This window comes from Lepidochelys olivacea (assembly GCF_965140295.1).
Source record: "Lepidochelys olivacea isolate rLepOli2 genome assembly, chromosome: 4".
Classification (NCBI taxonomy): domain Eukaryota; kingdom Metazoa; phylum Chordata; order Testudines; family Cheloniidae; genus Lepidochelys; species Lepidochelys olivacea.
The window spans coordinates 50,178,388-50,204,008 of record NC_140414.1 but is presented as its reverse complement, the minus strand read 5'-3'; the positions used below and the strand labels follow the sequence as shown (position 1 = coordinate 50,204,008).

General features: G+C 42.1%; 1 protein-coding gene across 4 annotated transcripts in view; it reads right to left on the bottom strand.

The window, feature by feature from the left end:
• The window catches only part of INTU (inturned planar cell polarity protein), a 112,642-nt gene extending 87,635 nt beyond the window's left edge, over positions 1-25,007 (bottom strand). For 2 of the 4 annotated variants that reach the window (XM_084626363.1, XM_084626365.1), the window contains exons 1-2: positions 24,529-25,007; positions 6,508-7,100 (exon numbers count right to left, since the gene is read on the bottom strand). In XM_084626363.1, coding sequence (XP_084482489.1) covers positions 6,508-7,100; positions 24,529-24,641 — 706 coding nt within the window. In that variant the 5' untranslated portion in view covers positions 24,642-25,007. Of the gene's footprint in view, positions 1-6,507; positions 7,101-11,752; positions 11,949-24,528 lie in introns of those variants that run through there. The other 2 variants (XM_084626362.1, XM_084626364.1) reach the window with 1 other exon arrangement.
• Between the last annotated feature and the right edge of the window lie 614 nt (positions 25,008-25,621).

Sequence of the window (25,621 nt, the reverse complement as noted above, 5' to 3'; positions counted from 1 at the left end):
TGCAACTGATAATTATGACCCAGCTTTGCATTCTTTAGAATTACAGTAATCCTGAATATACTTAGGCTATGTCTACACTACAGCCTTGCTGCTAAAAGGCACGCAGTGTAGCCATTGTTTGTCAGCAGGAGAGAGCTCTCCTGCCAACAAAATACTTCCACCCACAACGAGTAGTGTTTCCTTTGTCGGAAGGAGAGTGCTCCTGCTGACAAAGCACTGTTCATTCCAGAGCTTGTCGTCAGCAAAACCTTTGTCTGTCCGGGGTGTGTTTTTTTTTTTTTTTAAAAACACCCCGAAAGACAAAAGTTTTGCCATTCAGTTGCCAGTGTAGACTTAGCCTTAGTCTCTCTCAAGTTCTTATATCGTGTTAGGAGACAAAAGTACCTTGTGTTCTCTGAGGGAGTAAAGGAAGCCATAAACGGCAATCAGATACCATAGTGATGAGTGCAGTAACAGAACGAATGGAAGTCAATAGGTGGGTCAATATTGGAATGATTGTGTAGCTATAGCACAGAAAGCACTGTGTAGTACTAAGAAACTAGGATGCCACAGTGTTAACCTTTCAGTCTCTGCAAGGATTTCCCTCCCCATGCATGCTTCTTCTAACCTTTCGGCCATTGTGAGACTTCCAGTAGCATCACTTAAGTAACACCCTTCCCACAAGATACGGACACAGTTCTCTACTCTCTCTAATCAACTCAATTTGAAGAGAAAGAACCAATGTTACTGGCATCTCCTATCACAAGCCTCATCTGCTTTTAGAGGCCAGTTTTTTCTTCAACTTGTTTTGGTGGGCCTTTTAAAATCTGTATTAGCTCTTTTACCAGAACAGAAAAAACTGGAACAAGAAAAACTCAGCACTGGAGAAAAGAGAACGATGTACAGTTTTATAAAATTAAATGAATAATTAGACCACTTATCAGAAGATTTTATAAAATACTGAACATGTTCAAAGTTCCAAGTTTTGATCATCTTTACTAGAATTTTTGCAGGATCACCTCAATGTACAAAAGTCTACTTTAAAATGAGCTTTGTTTTGAAAGTTCAGATTTGCATCTTTGCACCTAATGGACCTGCTCAAAACAAAAAGGAGTGTATGAGGTTTCCTTTTGTATCTTGAGAAAAGTGAGAGATTGAGATTCAGTAACAAACAGATGTTTCAACCAGCATCTCCAGTAGAAAAGGAGACTCTTTACATTACAGCTCTACTTTCTTTACACATGCAACCAATAGGCATCCTAGACACAGAAATTAAGGAATGATGAGTCAGGCAGCAACTACTGAGTGTGTATGAAGAGTGCCATCAAACTCACTTACTCCATTACCCCCATCGAATACTAGAGAAGACCTAGACTCATATGTCTCAACAAAGATAGCAAAGAATAGGGAAATCTTAGAAAAAGAGTGACACTGAACAGATACTAAATGGAGAATATAGTTAATAGTTTCTTGGAATGACTGATAAAGCAGAAAAAGTAAAACAAGATTATTCATGATCCTTAAGAATGAAGCTGGGCAAGCAAAAGTGGTTTTGCAAAAATATGAAAGGGCTTACATTTGCAAAGAGGATCTCAAATAAGAGCCATTACAAACACAATATACCTAGCTACTTTTTACTTTGAGCAGAAAAATAAAAAGTACATTCAGAGCAACAATGAAAAAACCCCACAACTTTTTTGGACCATTGAAGACCGGAAGGGTTTGTTTGTTTGAATTCTGTCTGGGATGGTGAACTATGACAGACCTCTGTGATGATTTGAGGATCTGTCTTTACAGCGAATTCTGTGTGAGATTACGAACTTTGTATGTATCCTTATCAAGCTGCAAATTCCATTTTTAGTGTGGAAGCTAGTTGCTTTCTCTGTGCGCTTTGGTATTTCAGTCCAGCCTGGAGCAAAACGGGCAAACCAAAATGGGTTGTTGACTTGAGTGCTCGATCATTATAGAGTAACAGCTGTAGACAAGAGTGACTCCCCTGAGAGACCAATTCTCCTAGCTGGGAGAGGTGACCTGACAATGAAGTCACCAGATCGGACTCAGCAGTCAACTGTTGAGGCTGACTAGGAAATCATCTGATAAAGGAGAAAGGAAGGCTACAAAGGGCAGAAACTGCTCTATTCTTCTCTTTGGCCACTTCTCACCAACTTAAGATGAGAGAAGTTGCTGCAGGAGATGGATGAGACAGAAGGGTGGACCCTATGTATTTGAACACAGATTGTTCCCCCAAGACTGCCAAGGTGAGGGGAAATGCATGTAGTAGTAGTGTTGTTTTTTTTAAATGGATGGGTGTATTTCCTAGGTTATTAAATAAAGAGCAAAGTATCACAGAACAAAAGTGTCTGTTATATGCTACACCTACCACATGCCTCTTGAGAGAATCTGCAGCCCAGAAAGATCAGACCTTTGCTGGGATTCTAGGAGAAGGGTTTACATAAGCTACTGGGGTATCCTGGGGGTGCTGGAAGTTGGGGCCTACACAAGTAGCTTGAAGGGCTTCATTTCTGTGAAGGAGTAAGAGAGTTAGTGCCCTGGAAATGTGCCAGACAGAGCACAAGGGAAGAAACAGTGCTGCAGCCTGCTAAGACCCAGGAAGGCTTAAAACACTTGGAGATCCAGATGTGCTAAGTGGCCAACTGAGGACTACTCCACTGGAGCTGTCACAATATACAGAAAGATTTAGTTTTAGAACATCTTTTAGTAAATAGCTTAACAGACTTGGATAAAGTATTTTTGTTTTGTTTTGGAAAACACACAGGGCTATTAGACAGCAATTTTTGGTGCCAAAAATGGTGTATTTCTTCTCAGAATAGAAAATGTAACCATGATTCTGACCATCTATATGGTTAAGTATTGCAAGAAAACTTATGACTTCCATATGCAACCTTTGATATTTTTAAATGTGTGGTGCACAAATAGACAAATGTTCAATCTTAAGTGTTAAGATATAGTGATACAAATTTCAGAATGAACAGGACAAGATACCTTAAGGCACTATTTTAAGGAACTATGTAAAAAATTTCCATTAAAGTTAGTAAGTAACTGCCTTGTCCACCTTTTTTGTTAGCCCATTTGGTTGTAAAACAAAGTGCTTAATTTGCAGTATTAATCTGCAATATTATTAAACATTGACAGCTACTGAAAGAGCTACCATACTTCTCATTGAGAATGGAATCTCAGAGCTGTATGAGATTACTTTAAATCAGGTATTCTGTCTGCCAGGGATACAAAACTAAAATCTACAGAGTTCTTATTTAGAAATCAAATTAGAAAATTAAATTAGATATGCCAAGTGTCCCAAGACTGTTACTAATATAGCCAAAGAACAGCACTTCAAAATGTTCATGTTCAGAGGGAAGAGTTGTTTAATGCCTGGTTCTCGAGGTTAAGACTACCAGCAAGATCACACCATGTTATACAGAGTAACAAATGCATATAGGCAAAGTAGTGTATTGTTCTGCAGGCCCTTATTGGTAAGAGATGAGAGAAGTAGAATTCTAGCAACATTGGTTAACCTGAACCATACCATGTTGATTAGCTTAACAACTGATAAACTAGTAATTCTCGTGAGTATTTAGATCAACTTAAACTTGAAGTACATCTTAATAAAGAACTGCTCAATTCAGGACACGATTCTTGAATCTCATCTTAAGCTTTTTCTTTTAAGTGATATTTTAGACCATAAGAAACTTCCATTCTCTTCATATTAGTACCATCTATGTATCTAAAATTAAACTGCACTTCTGGTTTTAACCAGAGTTTGGGTGTACACTCAAAAGGCCTGGCTATCTTGCCATCTGATATACAATACAGCAACGCTAAACCAGAAGGGTTTGACTGGAACAAACTAAATTAAAAGTGGTTTACAAAAAAAATTTAAGTGTTTGGGTTTTTAACAGTACATCCCTTATGCCAACTGCATTAAAATCCAAGCATTTAGTTTATGCAAAATATCCCTGGTGCTAGATACCACATACAGATTTCAGAGTACCCAATGTTCACTGCACATATATAATTTAGAGTATTTTTATATGTAAATTATACTTTTTATGCCACTTGGCACAGGATATAGCACATTTTCCCTGTTCAAAGCGGAATGATGGCAGTATGCTTTAACGTATTTTGTTTCCAACATGTAAAAATAAGGTTACATTGGTTGATGGTAGCTCAGGACATGTAATAAACTACCAGCCTCTGAGGTTTAAGTAACTGTCCCCATTTAAAACAAAACAAAGATTTCATTTCTCCACACCCTCTTAACATACTATTGCCTCCTTAGCTCTGTAAAGGATAAATGCAATACTGCTATACCTGCCATGGAAACAGAAACAGTTAAAGAGTTAATCTAATCTCCTAGGCCTGCTACTTGTCATAGTGATCTGCCTGTATGTCCATTCTTGTAGACAAAAATCAGGAGAGAAAAGAATACTACTTTAACTGAGGACTAGTGTGACCAGATGTCCCAAAGATATTCAGGGTTTGTGTCTCATATAGGCGGCTATTACCCATTACCGCCTGTCCCTCTCTTTCACACTTGCTCTCTGGTCACCTTAACTGTGACCCAAGAGAAGGAATTACGTTGTTAGTGTGGTGGTAGGCATTTACAAACTGTTTTGTCAACGAAATGTATGCATATAAACCAGGGCCTATCTCCCTTCAGACTTATTTATATATTAACCCTTTCCCCTTTTGTGGAACAACTTGAAGGTTATTCATTTTTTTACAAGGGAGTATTATTTAATACTCTTATCCAAAACATGCACTCGTGAGTCAATGTGTGATCTGTCTTTATGTATACAATGTGGAATTTTCAAGAGTGCTTATGTGATTTGACTTTCAAATAGGACTTGTGCTCCTAAATTATTCAGGAGTTTTTGAAAATCCCATCCAGAGCATACATCTTCACTCTCTTCTCTCCAGAGAACAATCTTAAGGCTAATATCACCAGTCCTTTACAGATAAGAGGCTTTGTGCAATATGTATCTGTTCTTAAAATACATTTAGACCTTTATACTTAGATTGTTTCCCCTTGAGCATTTAAGGTAATTGCAGAGTTTCTACCAAGACCCTGTAAAATGGTGGCCTAAGACTTTCATTTCCACACCTCCCCCTAATGCTTCCCTTACCCAACGTTTCCCTCCCACACTTTAATTTAGTTTCAGAATACACACATATATATACACATTTCAAAGCTTCATACTTTGGAGCACACAGTGATTGTCTTATTGGATTACCCCAAAATGGCCACAGGGATAACTGCATCTCTGATCCCTTTGTAGTCTCCTTGAGGGCACTCCTGCTCAGATCTTGGGCCCCTTTTTCAGAGTGGGATTTCATATCCTTCTCCCTCCAGACTGTGGATTTAGGCTGTAATTTCCTTGCAAGTTACAGTTAGGGTTGCCAGTCCTCCAGAACTGTCCTGGAGTCTCCAGGAATAAAAGATTAATCTTTAATTAAAGACTATGTCATGCGATGAAACCTCCAGGAATACATCCAACGAAAATTGGGAACCCTAATTACAGTGCTTCTCCAAGCAAGTCTCACTTTAGTCCAGCACCTGCAGTTCTACTATCTACCAGAAACTATGACAGGTTTACCAGTGACCAATCAATTTTCACAAACCACAGTACATTTATTTAGGACAAAAAGACTACACAGAAAAAATGTATTACCAAACAAAAAGTCGACATGCAGGCTAATTTTACCAGACACTACTTATCATCTGCATGGAATTCTCGTAGGCCCATACACTAGTTATCAGTTCTTTGTTCCACAGTACCTCACACTCTGAATCAGCTCAGGCTGACCCTTTACACAGTTTGGGGTCTTTGTTTGCTGCTCCTCTTGAACCTAGTCAAAACTAGTATATACAGGCCCACTCCTGCCCCCTCCAACCATGTTACGCCTACAGACTTCTTCAACTGCTTAGAGAGTTGCATTAACTTCCCCCAGTGATCCAAGACCCAACAGAAAACCACAGCAGCACGCCAGGAGCACAAAGATACATTCATTGCTTGTTGGTAATCTATGAATAGCCTATGTGCCTGTAGCTCAATGTGGATAAAAATTTTAATAAAAACGTTAGATTTTTTTTATTGAAATCCACATTTTTTTTCAAATTACAATGGTTTTCTTTTAGAAGATAAATCTGTTTAAAATGAAAGCTGAATTTAATACAAAATTTGTTGGGTCCTAAACTACTTATAAGATAGCTGTAAATGTGAATCATATTTTGATAAGAGAAGTTTATGTATCCAAAACATATGGCTGTTTTGTTTAATAAAAATAAGTTATATATGCCATTTTGTGTTCAACTAAATTCCAGTTACAGTAGAACCTCAGTTATGAGCTGACCAGCTCAAATATATTTAAAATCTCAGAAATATTTAAGTTATCCCTCTACTGAAAATGCTTGTTAGTCTAGGTTTTGCTACAGTTTGAAGAGTAAATCAGTATCTGTATTGGTTTTAATGGGAGTAAGCACATGTCAGTGTTCATTGGGTTACTTACCAATCAAGATTTGACCTGTTTTTATGGCTGAGCTGCCTGGGACCAAGCCATGAACTACAAGCTTCTCTTCATTGATCCCTTTGTTGCTTCTGTCTTGTTCTCCTTGCTTTTCAGCTCTTCTGCTGCTCCATGAAGACTGATGAACAATCCCTACCAATGCCTCCAGAAGCTTGAGTTTTCCCCCTGCTCCAGCACTGGGTAGTCTTTTTGGATTTACATAGACACAAACATCTTTATACCGTTGCTGGACTATGACTCCCACCTTCTGAGTGGATTGGTGTTTCAGTATGGAGGTTGGGCCGGAAGGATGCCCATCACTACCACCAGTTCCTTTCTTACCAGAATGCTTTGGTAAAAGGCTTTTCTTTTTTAAAATTTTGGTGATTTTTTTCAGTCTGGGTTCATACTTTCTTTCTTTTCGTGATCCCTCTTGAATAACCTCAGCTTCATTTTCACGGAACCTGACATGATTCCCTGCAGCCACCTCCAAAGAGATGTCTTGAAGAAGAGTTTCTTCTTCACCTTCACTCAGTTCTAGATAAAATAATTCCCCATTTTTCTGCACACTGTCCAACCATTCAGGCTCAAGGTCGCTGAGAGAGAGAAAGAGAGAATTAAATGCTAATGCAGACAAGGAAGACAGCAATACCAACTACATTTGTTTACTTCGGGGAGGGGGTGAGAAAAAGTCTGCCTCTTGAAATTCTATGGCATTGGTGCTCTAGATCATGTTGAATATAAAAATCCTTACAGGGAGAAAGGAATAAAAAAAAGCGGGCAGTGGGGGCAGAAAACCACAACTGCCCTTCTAGAGTCTGAAGTAGCTTTTCATAGTGTCTTACTGTTCATCCATTGCAAAAGCATCATTCACAGAAGCCAATTTCATTGAATTGTTCCTTTCAAAGCCATGTCTGAATAAGTAACCATTATCCATCAGAGTGAGGGATTTTCTTTTAGTCAAACAAGAATGACATCCTGTCCATTCTCTCCCATGTTCATCCCTTAAGCCATCAGAAAGAACAGTTGTATTGATGGCATTTATGAACAGCATACCAATAAAAACTGAGTTAGTAAAGTGTACTTTAGCAATAAAATAACAGACTATTAATGCTTTGTTTATGGGTAGATTTCTACCTCCCTTCCCTATCCCAACTGGGTTTATTTTTAAGTGTCAATAAAATAAGCTTCCATTTAGAACTGATAACAGTACAATCTTAGTTCCACAGTCAGTCTAAATTAAGAGTACTCTTATGGTAATATAGGTTTCCATGGGTTTAGGTGAGTAAAGCACATTATATACAGTCAGCTATATAACTGAAGGTTTAAGGGACAATTAAGGTGACTCCATCTGGACAAATTTCCGATAGAATGCTTATGAAGGAACTCCATGATACTATTTTTCCTTCCTGAGACCCCATAAGAGCCCTTCTGAGGGAGATTCACAGTTTTGGTTACTTAGGGCTAGTCTACACTGGCAACGCTAAAGCACTGCCATGGCAGCGCTTTAACATGGCTTGTGTAGTCACAGCAGAGGGCTGGGAAAGAGAGAGCGCTCTCCCAGCAGTCTAAAAAACTCCCCTCCACGAGAGACTTAGCTCCCAGTGCTGGTGCACTGTTTACACTGGCACTTTACAGTGCTGAAATTTGCTGCGCTCAGGGTAGCGTTTTTTCACCCCCCTGAGCAAGAAAGTTGCAGCGCTGTGAAGTGCCAGCGTAGACAAGCCCTTAGACTGTAACGACTTGGAAGCAGGGAATATATTTTTTCTGTGTTTGTACAGCCCCCTACCCTAATGGGGTCCTAGCCTATAGCTGGACTCCTAATTGCTAATATAAATAACTTGGTGGCAGAAGGAGTCATTCTGCACAGCATTCGCCATCTGTAGTCAAACAAACATCTGCACACAAGTTCATGCTGCTTGGGGGAAAAATTAACTGAGTCTCCAAGTCTTTCCCACCCTCATACCCCCAGCTTCCACAGGAACACTGCAACTGGGGAGAGAGTAGCAAGCAGAGCAGAAGCACAGAGGGATCAAATTTGTATAGGCCTGGGAGTTTCCTTCCCCATGAATCTACAAGATGATGGGGCCACACGACCTACACAGCCTCACCCATCCACTAAGGCTCTTCCTTCCTGGGTAAAGATTTGAAAGAAACTGTATAAGCTGAACATAGGAAGTTATTCTTCCTCCCCCTCAATATAATATGGCCTCAAGAAATGAAATTTGTTAGAGAAGTAGGCATGAACATGAATGTCCTTGGTTCATTAGTAGGGATTTTGACACTGAAGTAGTTGGGACAATATACTGATTAGAGCAGGATATCAGTTTTCATACAAATTTACACTTTGAAACCTATGAATTACATCTAACTAGCATTGCTGTGCTTTCAGAGTCAGCTACAAAACGTCTGTCCAGGTATCTTGGTAAAAATATGAATAAAGATGTACTAGAATGGATGTATGTATAATCCGTGCTCTGATCTTACAGCCAAACAAAAAACTTTGAAAACAATAGAGGCAGACAGAAATAGGACTGCTTTTAAAAATAGTCTGTATTCTAAAATTACAAATTAAGAACATAGGTCAGCTATGCAACATACTGAAGTACTTCAACCTCCAACCATTAGTCCGCATATTGTGCAAAAACTAACTCTCTTCTCCCTCTGCTGAAACCAAATCTAGAACTATTATAGAAATATTTCCAATAATTGTCTAGCCACACACATATTTGTTACTTTCTAAACAAAAAGAAATCTATACTAACAGATTAAGGTTTTAACAGAATTTTACCCACACAATGACAAATGCGGAAAGGAGAACAGAGGTGCATATGCATATGCATAGTGCATATGAATCACAACCAAAACATGGCAACTACAGCTGGTATGGAATTTCCTGATGAAACAGGTTTTTGGCAGAAAATGCTAATTTGTTGAAATGTTTTGTGGAAACGTGTTGTTTTTGATAAACTTCTTATGAAACAGGCAGGGTTTCCTCAGAACCCTGCCTGGTTTTCTGCCAGCTTGCCTGGTGGGCTGCTGGGGAGACCAGTACCCAGGGCTTTTAGGATCTATGCTGAAGAGCTGGGGAGCCCTGGCTCTGCAGCAGGGAGCCTGGAAGCTCCAAGAGCTCCAGCTTGAAAAAGGCTCTCAGTGCTTCCAGGCTGATTGCCACCGAGCCATGAGGTCTGGCTCCCAAACTCTGATGTGGCCTGTCAAGGAGATGGATTAACTAAGCTGATGGGAGAGGCTCGCTCCTATTGGCTCAGAGCAGTGGTGGGCTGTGTGCAGGCCACAGGTTGCCCACCAGTGGCTTAAAGCATCTTCATTAAAGCGCTACAGGGGCACAACTACATCAGCGAAGCTGCAGTGACGCAGCACTTTAAGCTTAGACCTGCCCTTAGTTACAAGATTATCATCTGCAGGGAACAGGATTTGCCTCCAGAAGAACCATACACTGTTTCTATGCATCTCATTAGAGTGTTAACTGTGAATCTTACTGATGTTTCTGGAAGAGAAGAAATCCTACACATACTTCCAGACCATACTGTAGTAGCAAAACTACTCTGAGGCTGCTACTCCAGCCTTAAGCTAAAATAGTCACTAAAACAGAGGCTGGAGTAGTATAATCAAAAGGAAGGTTAGACAACAGTAGCAAGGATATTTCAGGATTCTGATGCCAGGGAAAGGATCAGGACGCAGGTTAGCTGTGCAGAAGTAACAGGTTTCTGTAGATTTCAAGGTGTTTGCTACTTCTGTGGACTGAGGCCCTTACTCATTCCACCAAACATAGCAAGGAGTCACAGAAAACTCAAGCCACATTTACACTACGTAACTGTACAGGCACATCATGTCTACACTACAAATTTATGTTGACCTAACTTATGTCAGCATACAGCCATCACAGTTATTAAATCGCTTGTGTGCACGCACACGTGGCTCCTTGTGTTCGTGGTGTGCATCCTCACCAGAAGTGCTTGTATCAACTGTATTGTCAGTGTGGGACATTATGAGGCTGCTCCTCAAAGCCAGTAACAGTCGATGTAAGCCACGAAGTGTCTACACTGACATTGCATTGACCATGACTGTATGTCACTCAGGAAGGTGAGGTTACTAAATCAGCACTCACTTACATCACCGGGAGTCAAATTAAGTGAAGACACTCTCACAGCTAGGTTGATGCAAGGCAGCTTAAATCGACCTAACCTTGTAGTGTACGGTAGGCCACAGTCTACATCAAACAATAGTAGCTAAGTCAACAGAGGCATTTTTTCATCAATCTAGCTGCATCTACACTGGGGTTAGGTCAGCATGGCTACAGAGTTCAGGCATGTGGATTTTTCACATATCTGTGATGTAGCTACGTCGACCTAAATTTTAAGCGTAGACCAGGCTTTACCCTACCACCAGCATAAAATGAACAATGTTTTGGAAACAGAGTAAAAAATAAATAAATCAGTTTTCTGCCCAAAACTTGTGGAAGGGGGGAATGAACATGTTTTAGCTAGGGGAACGGACAACAGTGTAACCCTAAAATAACAAAAGTTGTAGCCATCTGAAATTAACAGAAGCTCCTAGGAGCAAATTACACCACTTATCTAGGTATCTAAATATGGACTTAAGAGCCTAACTTTAGGTTTTCAGATCCCAGCTGCCACAATCTAAGGAAATACATAATACTTGGCACATTCATATTTATGCATGAATAGTTATTTTAAACATAATATTTGTAACAGTTTTGTTATTACAGTTAAACAGCCAAGTCCCCTTCTGGGAGCTATTTAAATTATTAATAAGACTAACAGAAATTGACTAACTGAACCACCCTATATGGACTCAAATATAAGGGCTGAAACTGTCCTGAGACCATTTCCCCTTTTACAGTACCTTCCGCCCCAAAGTACTTTCTGACAGGACACCAGTGCAGGAGGTCCTTCCTATCCCTTTTCTACGGTGGAAAACAGAGGCACACAGAGTGAAGCTATTTGCCCGAGTTCTCACAACTGACGAGTGGAAAAGGGGAGCGTGAAATCCAAGCTCTCCTGAATGGAGCTGGGCGTCAGGAGCCTTAGGATGCCGAGGTGCGCTGTCTCACACCTGGCGCCCTGGACGCCAGCCACCCTGGCTGGCTGCAGCGCCTGACCCCAGGGGACGGCGCACGCTGGCCAGATCCGAGTCCTTCCCTCCCGAGGGCCAGAGAACACGGTCACTCTCTGCCCCAGGCCCACGGGGGTGGGGGCGCCCTTACTCAGAGCCCCCGGAGAACGATGCAGAGCAGGAGCCGGTCTCGCTGCTGTCGCCGCCGCCCGCAGCTTCTTCCCCCTCCTGCCGCGGTGCCAGCCCCCGAGGCATCTCGAGGAACAGCGGCTCTTCCATGCCGGGGGGGAGGGGGCACGATGTCGCCTCACCACTACGAAGCCAAGCAGCCCCCAGCCGCCATGATACCAGCCCCCGGAAGCACGAGGGGGGCACGTGATGCCCGCCCCGCCCTTCTATTGGTGCGGCCGGCCGGGTGCCATGGAGACGGGAGAAGCCCAGTTGAGAGAGAGCGGCCGGTGGCTGCGAGGCTGCTCCTGCTGCAGCAGCGACCGGCTAGCGCCGGCGGGTTCGGGCCCCTACCGGCCTGAGCGCCCCCCCCCGGCCCCGCAGCAGGCGGCACAGGGTCCGGGACTGCGGAACAGCGCGGGGGGCTCCCCGCTAGGCGCGGGCTCCGACTCGGCCTCAGCCCGGGAGCGCTCCCGCCGGGCGCTGTGCGATCAGAAGAGGCGCGGGCAGCCGGGGCCGGAGCGACAGACACAACCCTTGTGCCCTAATGGCGCCCGTGGCCGCATGCCAGGGCGAGGGTACCGATTCCCATCTCCCCAGCCCACGGCTCAGCCTGACGAGCGGACTGCACCTTCGTTTGCGAGGGATCAGGCAGAAAAGCGTGGGATAGACCCCGGCACCAGCCGTGAAAAGACTCAGGGCTGCGGTGTATTTCACACCATACCAATAAGCCCTAGCTCTTTTCCAAGGCTTTTCACCAGTCGATCTCTTACCGCTTTGCAAAAGGAGTCAGTATTGTTATCCCCACTTTACTGGTAGGGAAACTGAGGCACAGTGATTTGCCTAAAGTCACCCAGCAGAACTGGTGACAGAGCCAAGAACAGAACCTAGGTGTTTTGAGTCTCTGTTCACTTTCTATCCACCAGGCCCCACTCCCTGCCCCAGAACTGAACTAAGATAAGACAGAAGCTGAACATAACCTTCTGGGTTTATTTCCAGTAGTGATTCCCCATTACACCTGCTATCCCAAAAGCAAGCATGTGTTCAAATACAACCAATATTTGGGATTAACTGATGGCTTGCTTATTGCTAGAAGGCACATAATACATCAATATGGTTAGCTCAGTAGAAGCAAATGTTTACATGGAATCAGCTTTAATTTTACAAATTGCTTCATGTGAAATTATAGTTTTCAAAAAACAAACAAACAACATTAAAAGGGTCACTTTGGGATGTTCATGTGGCCTGTAACAGTTTTCAAACATTTTTGGGATCCAGCTCATTTTTAAGGAACTCTAAACCTTTCCCAAACCGTAGATCTTGTTCCAGTAATAAAAAAAAAAAAAGCAGATGTTAAAACCTTGAAATTATTTTCAATTCAGATCTAATGCAATTACTAGTTAATAATGTACTTTAAAGCCCTATCCACACCACAGTTTTGAATTTTCTTTGTAACACATTACTGGTATGGGGAGTCCGGTGGAACCTTAAAGACAAACAGATTTATTTGGGCATGGGTTTTTTTACCCATGAACTGAAGAACTGGGGTTTTTACCCACGAAAGCTTATACCCAAATAAATCTGTTTGTCTTTAACGTGCCACCGGACTCCTTGTTGTTTTTGCGGATACAGACTAACACGGCTACCCCTCTGATTACTGGTATGGTTAGCTGTAAACATGGTTCAAGTCTACACACTACAAGGTTAAAGCTTATTGATTAGTTGCCACAGCAGCAGTTTAACCTTTGGCAGAGGCTTTGGCTGGTTCATGGTAGTTTTTCATTATGGCCTTATCTAGATTAGAATTTAAGAAGTGTAGACAAAACTACTGCCTTTAACCTGCTAGATTGGCTGAGTTGAAGCCTTGGGGAAATCCTAGGCTTTGAATTGACCAATTTAGCACCTGTTAAAAGCAGTGTGCCATTACAGTATACTTAAAATGTACTAGTTAGCTAGTTAGCATGTGAAAGTTAACATGTTAATATCACAACTTTAAATCCCAGTCCAGACGATGCATGAGGCCTTTTATTAGGAGGGGGAAAAAGGGTATTTTTAACATGTTAGATAATTGTTGAAATTCCATTGCAGACAAGGCAAGTTGTAGTTTTAACATGTTATCTGGCTGAGTTTCAGTAATCTAAAATTCTCTGAACACATCAGGATAGTAGTGGATAAAGGAGAACTAGCTGACAATTTATTGAGAATTCCAAAAGGCCTTTGACAAGGTCCTGCACAAGAGGCTCCTAAAGAAGCTAAGTAGGCACTTGGTGAGAAGCAAAATGATCACCATATATCAAAAACTGGCTTGCAGACAGAAAGCGTGGGATTAAATAGACAGTTTCCACCATGGCAAAAAAAGGTTAACAGCAGAGTGCCTCAAGGTTTCATACATTTATTAAATGATCTGAAAGGCGGGTGAGTAGTGAGGTAGTAAGTTTGCAGATGACACAAAGTTATTTAGGTTAGTCTGAACCACGGAGGAGTGAAGAACTTCAGAGACCTAAATGAGCAACACATTGTAAATGAAATTCAATGTCAACAAGTGCAGAGTAATACACATCAGAGGAAAAAAATTAAGGCATCCAATAGGATTCTATCAACTCAAAAGCTGGGTGTCACAGTAGACAGTTCAATGAAAACCTATGCTGGATGCGCAGCTACAGTCAATAAATGCAACAGGATGTTAGGGTACATGCAGAATGGGATGGAAAATACTTGTTGGAACATTTCTAAAACTGTGGAATTGATCTGTGTTCTGAAGATCTAGACGTTACACTGCTGGAGCTTGAGCTGTAGCTCACGAAAGCTTATGCTCTAATAAATTGGTTAGTCTCTAAGGTGCCACAAGTACTCCTTTTCTTTTTGCGAATACAGACTAACACGGCTGTTACTCTGAAACCTAAGATTCTAGTGTGAAACTTCCGTACTTGAGACAGTCTCAGAAAATGTTAACTAGCGAACAAAGGATTCTAAGTGAATTAACAGACAAAGGAGTGCTTTGGACACATGTCCTTAGCTACACAACTAACTTTTCAACTGGAACTGTTACAGAAATCTCAGACTAGAACTTTGTGGTCCCTCTGAAGTAGGCTCTAGGCAAGAGTTGTGCTTTTGCTCCTAAAAGTAAAAGCCTGTTATCTACTGAATGCAAGTATATGGGTTTTTGTCATACCACTCCATCCACATATAGGGAAGGATACATGTATATATGCTCTTATGGAAGAAAATAAGAGAAAATTAAGAAAACATAGTAGTACAAGTTTCAGAGTAACAGCCGTGCTAGTCTGTATTCGCAAAAAGAAAAGGAGTACTTGTGGCACCTTAGAGACTAACCAATTTATTTGAGCATAAGCTTTCGTGAGCTACAGCTCACGTCATCGGATGCATACTGTGGAAACTGCGGAAGACATTATATACACAGAGACCATGAAACAATACCTCCTCCCACCCCACTCTCCTGCTGGTAATAGCTTATCTAAAGTGATCACTCTCCTTACAATGTGTATGATAATCAAGTTGGGCCATTTCCAGCACAAATCCAGGTCCTCTCACCCCACCCCCCCCTTTTCCAAAAACCACACACACAAACTCACTCTCCTGCTGGTAACAGCCCATCCAAAGTGACCACTCTCCTTACAATGTGTATGAAAATCAAGGTGGGCCATTTCCAGCACAAATCCAGGTTTTCTCACAACCCCCCCCCCACCCCAAACATACACACACAAACTCACTCTCCTGCTCGTAATAGCTTATCCAAAGTGACCACTCTCCCTACAATGTGCATGATAATCAAGGTGGGCCATTTCCAGCACAAATCCAAGTTTAACCAGAACGTCTGGGGGAGGGGGGTAGGAAAAAACAAGGGGAAATAGGCTACCTTGCATAATGACTTAGCCACTCCCAGTCTCTATTTAAGCCTAAATTAATAGTATCCAATTTGCAAATGAATTCCAATTCAGCAGTTTCTCGCTGGAGTCTGGATTTGAAGTTTTTTTGTTTTAAGATAGCGACCTTCATGTCTGTGATTGCGTGACCAGAGAGATTGAAGTGTTCTCCGACTGGTTTATGAATGTTATAATTCTTGACATCTGATTTGTGTCCATTTATTCTTTTATGTAGAGACTGTCCAGTTTGACCAATGTACATGGCAGAGAGGCATTGCTGGCACATGATGGCATGTATCACATTGGTGGATGTGCAGGTGAACGAGCCTCTGATAGTGTGGCTGATGTTATTAGGCCCTGTGATGGTGTCCCCGAATAGATATGTGGGCACAGTTGGCAACGGGCTTTGTTGCAAGGATAGGTTCCTGGGTTAGTGGTTCTGTTGTGTGGTATGTGGTTGTTGGTGAGTACTTGCTTCAGGTTGGGGGGCTATCTGTAGGCAAGGACTGGCCTGTCTTCCAAGATATGTGAGAGTGTTGGGTCATCCTTCAGGATAGGTTGTAGATCCTTAATAATGCGTTGGAGGGATCACCTGATCAACATCCTCTACAGCAAACAGGGAAAGATTAAGAATGAGCTCTCAGAACTGGATACTCTCATAAAAAACCAACCTTCCACACAAACTTCCTCGTGGCTGGAATTTACTAAAACTAGACAAGCCATTTACAATGCACACTTTGCTTCTCTACAAAAGAAAAAGGACACTAAACTTTCTAAACTACTACATGCTTCAAGGAGCCACAGCAATGGTTCCCTCAACCCACCCAGCAATATTGTTAACCTATCCAACTATACTCTCAGCCCAGCAGAAGAAGCTGTCCTATCTCGGGGCCTCTCCTTCTGCTCCTCCACCCCCACGAACATGATACAGTTCTGTGGTGACCTAGAATCCTATTTTCAACGTCTCCGACTCAAGGAATATTTCCAAAATACCTCTGAACAACATACTAATCCACAGAGGCCTCCCTACCAACATTACAAAAAGAAGGATTCTAGGTGGACTCCTCCTGAAGGTCGAAACAGCAGACTGGACTTCTACATAGAATGCTTCCGCCGACGTGCACGGGCTGAAATTGTAGAAAAGCAGCATCACTTGCCCCGTAACCTCAGCCGTGCAGAACACAATGCCATCCACAGCCTCAGAAACAACTCTGACATCATAATCAAAAAGGCTGACAAAGGAGGTGCTGTTGTCATCATGAATAGGTCGGAATATGAAGAAGAGGCTGCTCGACAGCTCTCCAACACCACTTTCTACAAGCCATTACCCTATAATCCCACTGAGAGTTACCAAAAGCAACTACAGCATTTGCTCAAGAAACTTCCTGAAAAAGCACAAGATCAAATCCGCACAGACGCACCCCTGGAACCCCGACCTGGGATATTCTATCTACTACCCAAGATCCATAAACCTGGAAATCCTGGGTGCCCCATCATCTCAGGCATTGGCACCCTGATAGCAGGATTGTCTGGCTATGTAGACTCCCTCCTCAGGCCCTACGCTACCAGCACTCCCAGCTACCTTCGAGACAACACTGACTTCCTGAGGAAACTACAGTCCATCGGTGATCTTCCTGAAAACACCATCCTGGCCACTATGGATGTAGAAGCCCTCTACACCAACATTCCACACAAAGATGGACTACAAGCCGTCAGGAACACTATCCCCGATAATGTCACGGCTAACCTGGTGGCTGAACTTTGTGACTTTGTCCTTACCCATAACTATTTTACAGTTGGGGACAATGTATACCTTCAGATCAGCGGCACTGCTATGGGTACCCGCATGGCCCCACAGTATGCCAACATTTTTATGGCTGATTTAGGACAACGCTTCCTCAGCTCTCGTCCCCTAACGCCCCTACTCTACTTGCACTATATTGATGACATCTTCATCATCTGGACCCATGGAAAAGAAGCCCTTGAGGAATTCCACCATGATTTCAACAATTTCCATCCCACCATCAACCTCAGCCTGGTCCAGTCCACACAAGAGATCCACTTCCTGGACACTACAGTGCTAATAAACAATGGTCACATATACACCACCCTATACCGGAAACCTACTGACCGCTATTCCTACCTACATGCCTCCAGCTTTCACCCTGACCACACCACACGATCCATCGTCTACAGCCAAGCTCTGCGATACAACCGCATTTGCTCCAACCCCTCAGACAGAGACAAACACCTACAAGATCTCTATCAAGCATTCTTACAACTACAATACCCACCTGCGGAAGTGAAGAAACAGATTGATAGAGACAGAAGAGTTCCCAGAAGTCACCTACTACAGGACAGGCCTAAAAAAGAAAATAACAGAACGCCACTAGCCGTCACCTTCAGCCCCCAACTAAAACCCCTCCAACGCATTATTAACGATCTACAACCTATCCTGAAGGATGACCCAACACTCTCACAAATCTTGGGAGACAGGCCAGTCCTTGCCTACAGACAGCCCCGCAACCTGAAGCAAATACTCACCAACAACCACATACCACACAACAGAACCACTAACCCAGGAACCTATCCTTGCAACAAAGCACGTTGCCAACTATGCCCACATATCTATTCAGGGGACACCATCACAGGGCCTAACAACATCATCCACACTATCAGAGGCTCGTTCACCTGCACATCCACCAATGTGATATATGCCCTCATGTGCCAGCAATGCCCCTCTGCCATGTACATTGGTCAAACTGGACAGTCTCTACGTAAAAGAATAAATGGACACAAATCAGATGTCAAGAATTATAACATTCATAAACCACTCGGAGAACACTTCAATCTCTCTGGTCACGCAATTATAGACATGAAGGTCGCTATCTTAAAACAGAAAAACTTCAAATCCAGACTCCAGCGAGAAACTGCTGAATTGGAATTCATTTGCAAATTGGATACTATTAATTTAGACTTAAATAGAGACTGGGAGTGGCTAAGTCATTATGCAAGGTAGCCTATTTCCCCTTGTTTTTTCCTCCCCTCCCCTCCCCCCCCCCCCCCGATGTTCTAGTTAAACTTGGATTTGTGCTGGAAATGGCCCACCTCGATTATCATGCACATTGTAGGGAGAGTGGTCACTTTGGATAAGCTATTACGAGCAGGAGAGTGAGTTTGTGTGTGTGTGTTTTGGGTGGGGGGTGAGAAAACCTGGATTTGTGCTGGAAATGGCCCACCTTGATTTTCATACACATTGTAAGGAGAAAAAGAGTACTTGTGGCCCCTTAGAGACTAACCAATTTATTTGAGCATGAGCTTTCGTGAGCTACAGCTCACTTCATCGGATGCATAAGGAGAGTGGTCACTTTGGATAAGCTATTACCAGCAGGAGAGTGAGTTTGTGTGTGTGGTTTTTGGAAAAAGGCAGGGGGGGGGGTGAGAAAACCTGAATTTGTGCTGTAAATGGCCCACCTTGATTATCATACACATTGTAAAGAGAGTGGTCACTTTGGATGGGCTATTACCAGCAGGAGAGTGAGTTTGTGTGTGGGGAGGAGGGGGGGAGGGAGGGTGAGAGAACCTGGATTTGTGCTGGAAATGGCCCAACTTGATTATCATACACATTGTAAGGAGAGTGATCACTTTAGATAAGCTATTACCAGCAGGAGAGTGGGGTGAGAGGAGGTATTGTTTCATGGTCTCTGTGTATATGTCTTCTGCAGTTTCCACAGTATGCATCCGATGAAGTGAGCTGTAGCTCACGAAAGCTTATGCTCAAATAAATTGGTTAGTCTCTAAGGTGCCACAAGTACTCCTTTTCTTTTTATAGTAGTACAAAAAACCCTAATTGTTCCATTCAGCTTCAGGATAGGAAGTGATAGGCTTTTCCTATCTTAGGTGACATAAAAATTTCACTCGAAGTATACCAATCTTAATTGTGGAGAATTCTTAAACAAATTCAGACCTATGACTTCTATTTTAGACTAGCAATTGGTCATTTTAAGACATGGCGTAAAGGCAAGATATACTCTGACTTGCCTTCTTTTATTACTTCCAAAGAAGCAGGAGGGGAAACTCTCCCACCCCAACTTCTCAAGCAATTCACCTCCTCAAAACAAAACAGTTTGGATAAACAGGAGACACATGAACGCTTCCAAATTACCCAATGTCTAGTGATTTTCTAAATGGAATATTACACAAGAAATCAGGATTTAATAATGAGATGGAGGTGAGATATTCAATCCCTCCCTGCTTAATTCCATTTATATTTGCTAGCACCTTTAATGCAGTGAACAGCGCATGAAAATGTCTCTGTTGAGAAGTGATAGTCTATGCCAGATGGTTCCGTTATGTTAAATTTCACTGAGTTCAAGGGTTGGTTAATTGTTTCCAGTTGTTAATTCAACAAGTGAGAAGTACAGGCTTCCCCCCGCAAAAGAAGGAAAGCCCATGTTCTGCTGTTTTACAGGGTTAACCGTATTAGGGAGCAAAGCACCATAGAACATTGGTCTACTGAAAGCAGTAGTGGCAAATCTCCCAAGTATGTTTTCTGAAACATTTATGACTTTTGCTGCTGTGGAAACAACCAAGGAAAGGCACTGTCTCTCACAGCAGGATGTTTTTTGAATAAAGACAGAATTTCCCATAAGATCTCTGTAGAAGGGAAAACGCTGCCACCATTCCCTATACAGAAAAATTATAAGCAGCTTTGAAATAATCATTCATATGGAAGACCCTTTATATTTAACATGATTAGCTGGACTGGAACTCTTGACTTGGAAGTCTAGTGAACCTTCTCTCCAGTGCTTCCTGCATTAACAACAAACAGATGGCAAGAGTTCTGCCACGGGCTGTCATTGGTACTGATATAATAACTATCTCCTATTAGACAACTGGTTAATGTATTACTTTATATAAATGAAGATAGAGATAGTTATTGACTAAATTGAAAATTAAACTATTCCTTTTGAGTATTATTTTCTCCACTAAGAAAAGGAGTACTTGTGGCACCTTAGAGACTAACAAATTTATTTTCTCCACTGTTATTCATTGGTAATTGGCTCTTCCAATGGGAAGTTGCAAAAGGAAAGTCTGGCATTTGCAGAAAATGTGTTCTCTTTTGTAGTAGAAGGATAAAGACTGGTTGTTTTGCTTTTATAAATATGGAAGTGCCCACACTCTCTTATAGCACAGTCTGGTCTTGTGTCAAAAGGCCCAATCTTAACACCTTATCTAGGAACCATGATTAAACATAATTTGCTAGAAAGATGCCAGCATGATTTCTTTGGCTATTATAGACAAGACACACGCCTGGGTCTTGGGTGTGGCTGAATTCCGCTCCATGCAGGACTGAAAGTGATGACATGGTGGCTGCATGCCACCTTTGCACCTCCTGTATTTGGGGCCAGCCAGGGTTGCTTTAACTCATGGCTGTTACCTATGAGCCTGAAGGACCATTGCAGGAATAGCTAGAGCTCAGAGAGTTTTCAGCTACACCCTTTCCCCTCCATCTACACCCCCAATGTCAGAGGCTGGGGGGGATCGAGAGGGGAAATGTTGCATAGATCTGTTGTGCTGCTGGCTCTATACCATGTAGAGATTCCCTCAAGCCAGGACAATTTCCTGGTGGCTGGATCTGCCAGCTCTATGTCCCCTTTACATAATATAGCCAGCATAAATAGACCATAGCAAACAATGAATGTGCTTTGACTACAACAGAATGTGCCTTTCTTAACTGCCAACACTTAACAACATTTTAAATGGTCTCCAGCTTTCTCCCTCTCCCCCATTTTCCACTGGACTTTGAAGTTACAAGTTTTGTTTCTTTAAAGATAAGGGAGAAGACATAAATAAAAGCAGCAAAAAAATCTTGTAACATCTGAAATTCAGGTCTGTTCTACTTGTTTTTCTCCTGGAAGACTCTATGGTCAACTAGAGAACTAGTAGGAATATGATATTATAAATACCAAGCAAGTAAAACCACAGTGGAGCGGGGAAGTGATTTTCATTTTAGTTTGAGATTCTGTTTGTTTTTGTTAACGCCTACTTTGCTCAAATAACTGAAACAAAGTTGGAAGAAAAAACAACAACCCTCTTTTGTTAAAGATTCACTACCCTGGCCCTTTCAATGTAGGGGTACATTTGTGTTCTCCATGGGACATCTTCAGCAAAACAGGAAAGGGAAGACATACAAATATGAAAAAAAATGTAAGGTTAAAAACAAACAGAAAAAAAGCTTGTGTTTGAAAGGTGAGTGGCATGGACTTTCAGGTCTTTAATACTTTATAAAAGCAAAGAAACAAGCATCATAAAACCTTTTGTTCACAACTTTGCTGCTAGTATTGTGTGGGGACAGTTTACTGCCAGGCAAGGTGAATTTAACAGGGAAACTGTGTTCATTTTAAATTAGTGTATTTAAATTAAGATAACCTAAAGCCAGAGTGAAGGCTGCCTTTGTGACAGAAAATAATAGAAAGTTTGAGGAAAACGCCTTCACGTTTGCAAATACCACATACAAAATAAGTAAATGCAGATTTCACCTTTTTTTTTTTGCCTCTTTCCCTTTCCTCTGTCATTGGTGTCCTCAGTGAAGTAAGAGGTAAGAAGAACAACAAAATATTGGAAGACAGATATGAAAAAAAAATCAGGAAGACCACACCAACCTATGTGACTCCTTTGGGGGAGTATTTTATGGAGACACCAACTACTTTAATTTCCAGCAACCATTGCCTATTAGCATTTAAAGTAGTAATAATTTGAAATAGTTATTTTCCACAACTTGCTTTTTTTTGGGTTAAATTCCACAGCCTTTATTAGGATCACTTAGTTATGGCATATAGGTTAAGCACAAAGAATATAATTATTCTTTGCAGTCAGTCAAAATGTAAATGTAAGTACAAATAGTACTCCAGTGCATGGAAAGTAAATTAAAATAAGAAATACTACTGGGCAGCATTTTGCTACTGTGGCTTAAAAAAAACCCACAACACCCACTCAGCTTTACAGTCACTGACAAATGCATCCATACCGTTCAGATTTCAGAGGGTCCCCAGTTGCATATGGGAGCATTTATCTGTAATTCAGATAAAGTTGCTTCACAATGCGATATGAGGGCAGATCTATTCCAGAATTCCCTATCTACTTATTTCCAGGGTAGTATTTGTCTCTATTTTCATAGCTACAATTTTGTAGATATTGATTTTAAACTTTTTTCAGTTTCATAGATTTGTCTTTTGGGCTACAGAGCTGCTGTATTAATAATTAGGTTTCAGTTTCAGTAGCTATATCTATTTGGAGCTGGCACTGTCATGACAGATTGCAGCATTTTATTTGCAATAGCAAATAAAGTCATTGAGCAGAAAGTGTGTTTTGAGAAACAGATGCTCTATTAGACACAGGCTACTTATGAGCTTTTATTAAATACTGCTCAATAGAATCATTTTCCTATTGTAACGTGTGGTTTAGTCAAGAGCCTTTTCTAGTTAGTGCTGGGAAATGGTCTTTGGAATCTCTTTTAGCGTCCTTTCTTTACGGGCCCCTTTGATAAGGTCTCATTGTGAGTGCTTCTTTCGGGAAAACTGGAAAATCGCATTTTAGGGATGGTGAGAGCGGGGGGCGGGGAAGGGGGAAAAGAAGCAATTTCTTTTCAACGTTCCTCCTGCACTCTCACTTAAAAGGTGCAGACGATTTCCCATCTGGCATAGCTTTGTGCTTTTTTTTTAAAGCAAAAAAATTCAAGATGATCATGTAAGTGATTCCTCTTGTCCCCCTCCCCGCCAACATTTCTATTAAGTGTAAGCCTGTATATTGCCCCGGCATCCCTTAAATTGTATTGTTTAGATTTTTATAGTACCCTTACAAAGTGTATCAATACAGCGTTCATTCCATCTCTATGTGGCAACTACAGGAAATGCCAGTTCCCTTAAAACAGGGAGCTAAACAAAAGAATGATTAATTATTCTAAAATCAGCCAGCCCTTTTATTTAGTTTTAGCATTAAGAAGGTAAAAATTCTTCCCATCCTCTTGGTTACCCGACACAAACAGCCCCGGCTCAATATTCTCTGCATCCAATCCATTTTACCCCCATGTCTCCAAATCGCACAGCTCCTATAATGCTGAGAAAGTTTGGGTTTCTTATCGAGCATGTTTCTTTTGTATGTCAGACATTAAACATTTCCCCACCCTCGACTGAATAACAGAAAAAGGGGGAAACAGCACATTCTCATTTCCTGTCTGAACAACAAAAGACTCTCTGCCCACAAATCACCCTCCTGGAGAAAGCGGAAAGTTAATAACTGCATCTCCCAGTTTTAATGTTTTCCTTGTTCTGAGAGCGGTAGTAGTTACTGCACTGAACTGCTGCCTCTTGTAAGTATCAAGTGTCTGTTACAGCACAGCCACAGCGTGCCATGCACAGGAGTAGGGTCTGTAAACTAAGCAATGAGTACAGTGAGAGATGATCTCTTTCTTTACCTTTCTCTATAATGGAAGCTCGTTGCTCAGTGGCTGAGGGTGTCACACAGTAGTTCTTAGCCCTTCCAGATTTTTTTTAAGTTTAGCATACACCCCTTTCCGGGGTGCCTATAGAGCTGGGGTTGGATAAGTTCCCTTTATCACAGCATATTAGTGGAATTACAGGAGATCCTATTGCCTGTGTGTGTGTACGGGGGTCAGAGGGGACATCAGATCCGGCTGCTCCTGTCCCAGAGGAAGCAGCTAGAAAAAAAGTGGAAAACAAGAATTGCCAATGCCTTTTAGTTACATTAAAAAACAAAACAGCTCTTCACCAGTCTGAACTGAGTGCCTGGTGGGAAAGGGAGGGTCTGTGAGCTCCCTCGCCTGCCTTTCAACTCCCCTCCCCCTCACACTAACCTGTGCAGCAGGATACTTTGCACTGAGTCCAGATCCTCCAGATTCCTGGTGACAGGTCTCGGGATGCTGTACCTGCCAACGCTGAACATGCTGCACAGGAAAGGCCACTTCATTGCAGACACAGAACTGCCCGCCAGGTTTCACGCAAGCCCCTCTCCCCAAGTGCTAGTGATCAATTGCATGACTGCACCGGTACGGGTTAGCTATTTCAGAGCAATGAGCAAGCTTGTCATTTCAGGAGAAGCAGAGAGGAAGGATTGAATGTTCCCTCAGAGCAATTCTTCTATGATCCAAAGAAAACATGAGTCGAACAGCTTCTGCCTCCAGAGAGCAGGAGAATCTCTCCTCCTTCCCCCAAAAGCCGATGCTTGCAGATACCAGCGCTCACTTAAGAGCTTTCCTGAATGTTTCGAGGAAGGGCCCGGTGTCTACCTGAAGGAGAGAGTCACTTGCGGCTGAGGCTACTGCTCCAACCTCCAAGGCAAACTTTTAATCTGCAGATGAAACTTCGAAGGCAATTCAAACCGAGCAGGTGGGAGCTGTTCAATTCTCCTGCTTCCTCTCGGACTTCCCCTGGTCCTAAAGTCCTCCATACATCATCTGCTAGGGATCAAGGTGACTTTTGAGGGTCAGAGTCCAAAACGGCTGGGCTGGAATCAATTATTTGTTCCATGAAAAAAAGGGTACTAACTTTTAGGTTCTAAGGACATAATGACTCCTTATCTTCCGAATCTTGTGAACCTAAAGGAACTGAAATTATGAACTGCTTCACAGTCTGTTGTCAGCTATAGCAACAGGCCTCCGTTGTAAAGTAGCCAGGAATTGAAGAATGCTGTTAATATGGTATGATGCTGCTGTCAGTCTATCCCCCCCAAACGAAAAAATAGATATGGGCCTGTGGAAATGAACTCAAGTTTCGTATAAAGGAAAACAATTCTTTACTGGCTGCTCTAGATCCTTCAGGTAACAACTTTTTCAACTCAGCCAGGGCTCCTGCAATGTCAGAAAATCTTTTTTTGACATATTTTACTAGCAGTTGCAATAGTGAATACTCTTACACCCACCAGTTTTATTCTTCCTCATTACAAATTTA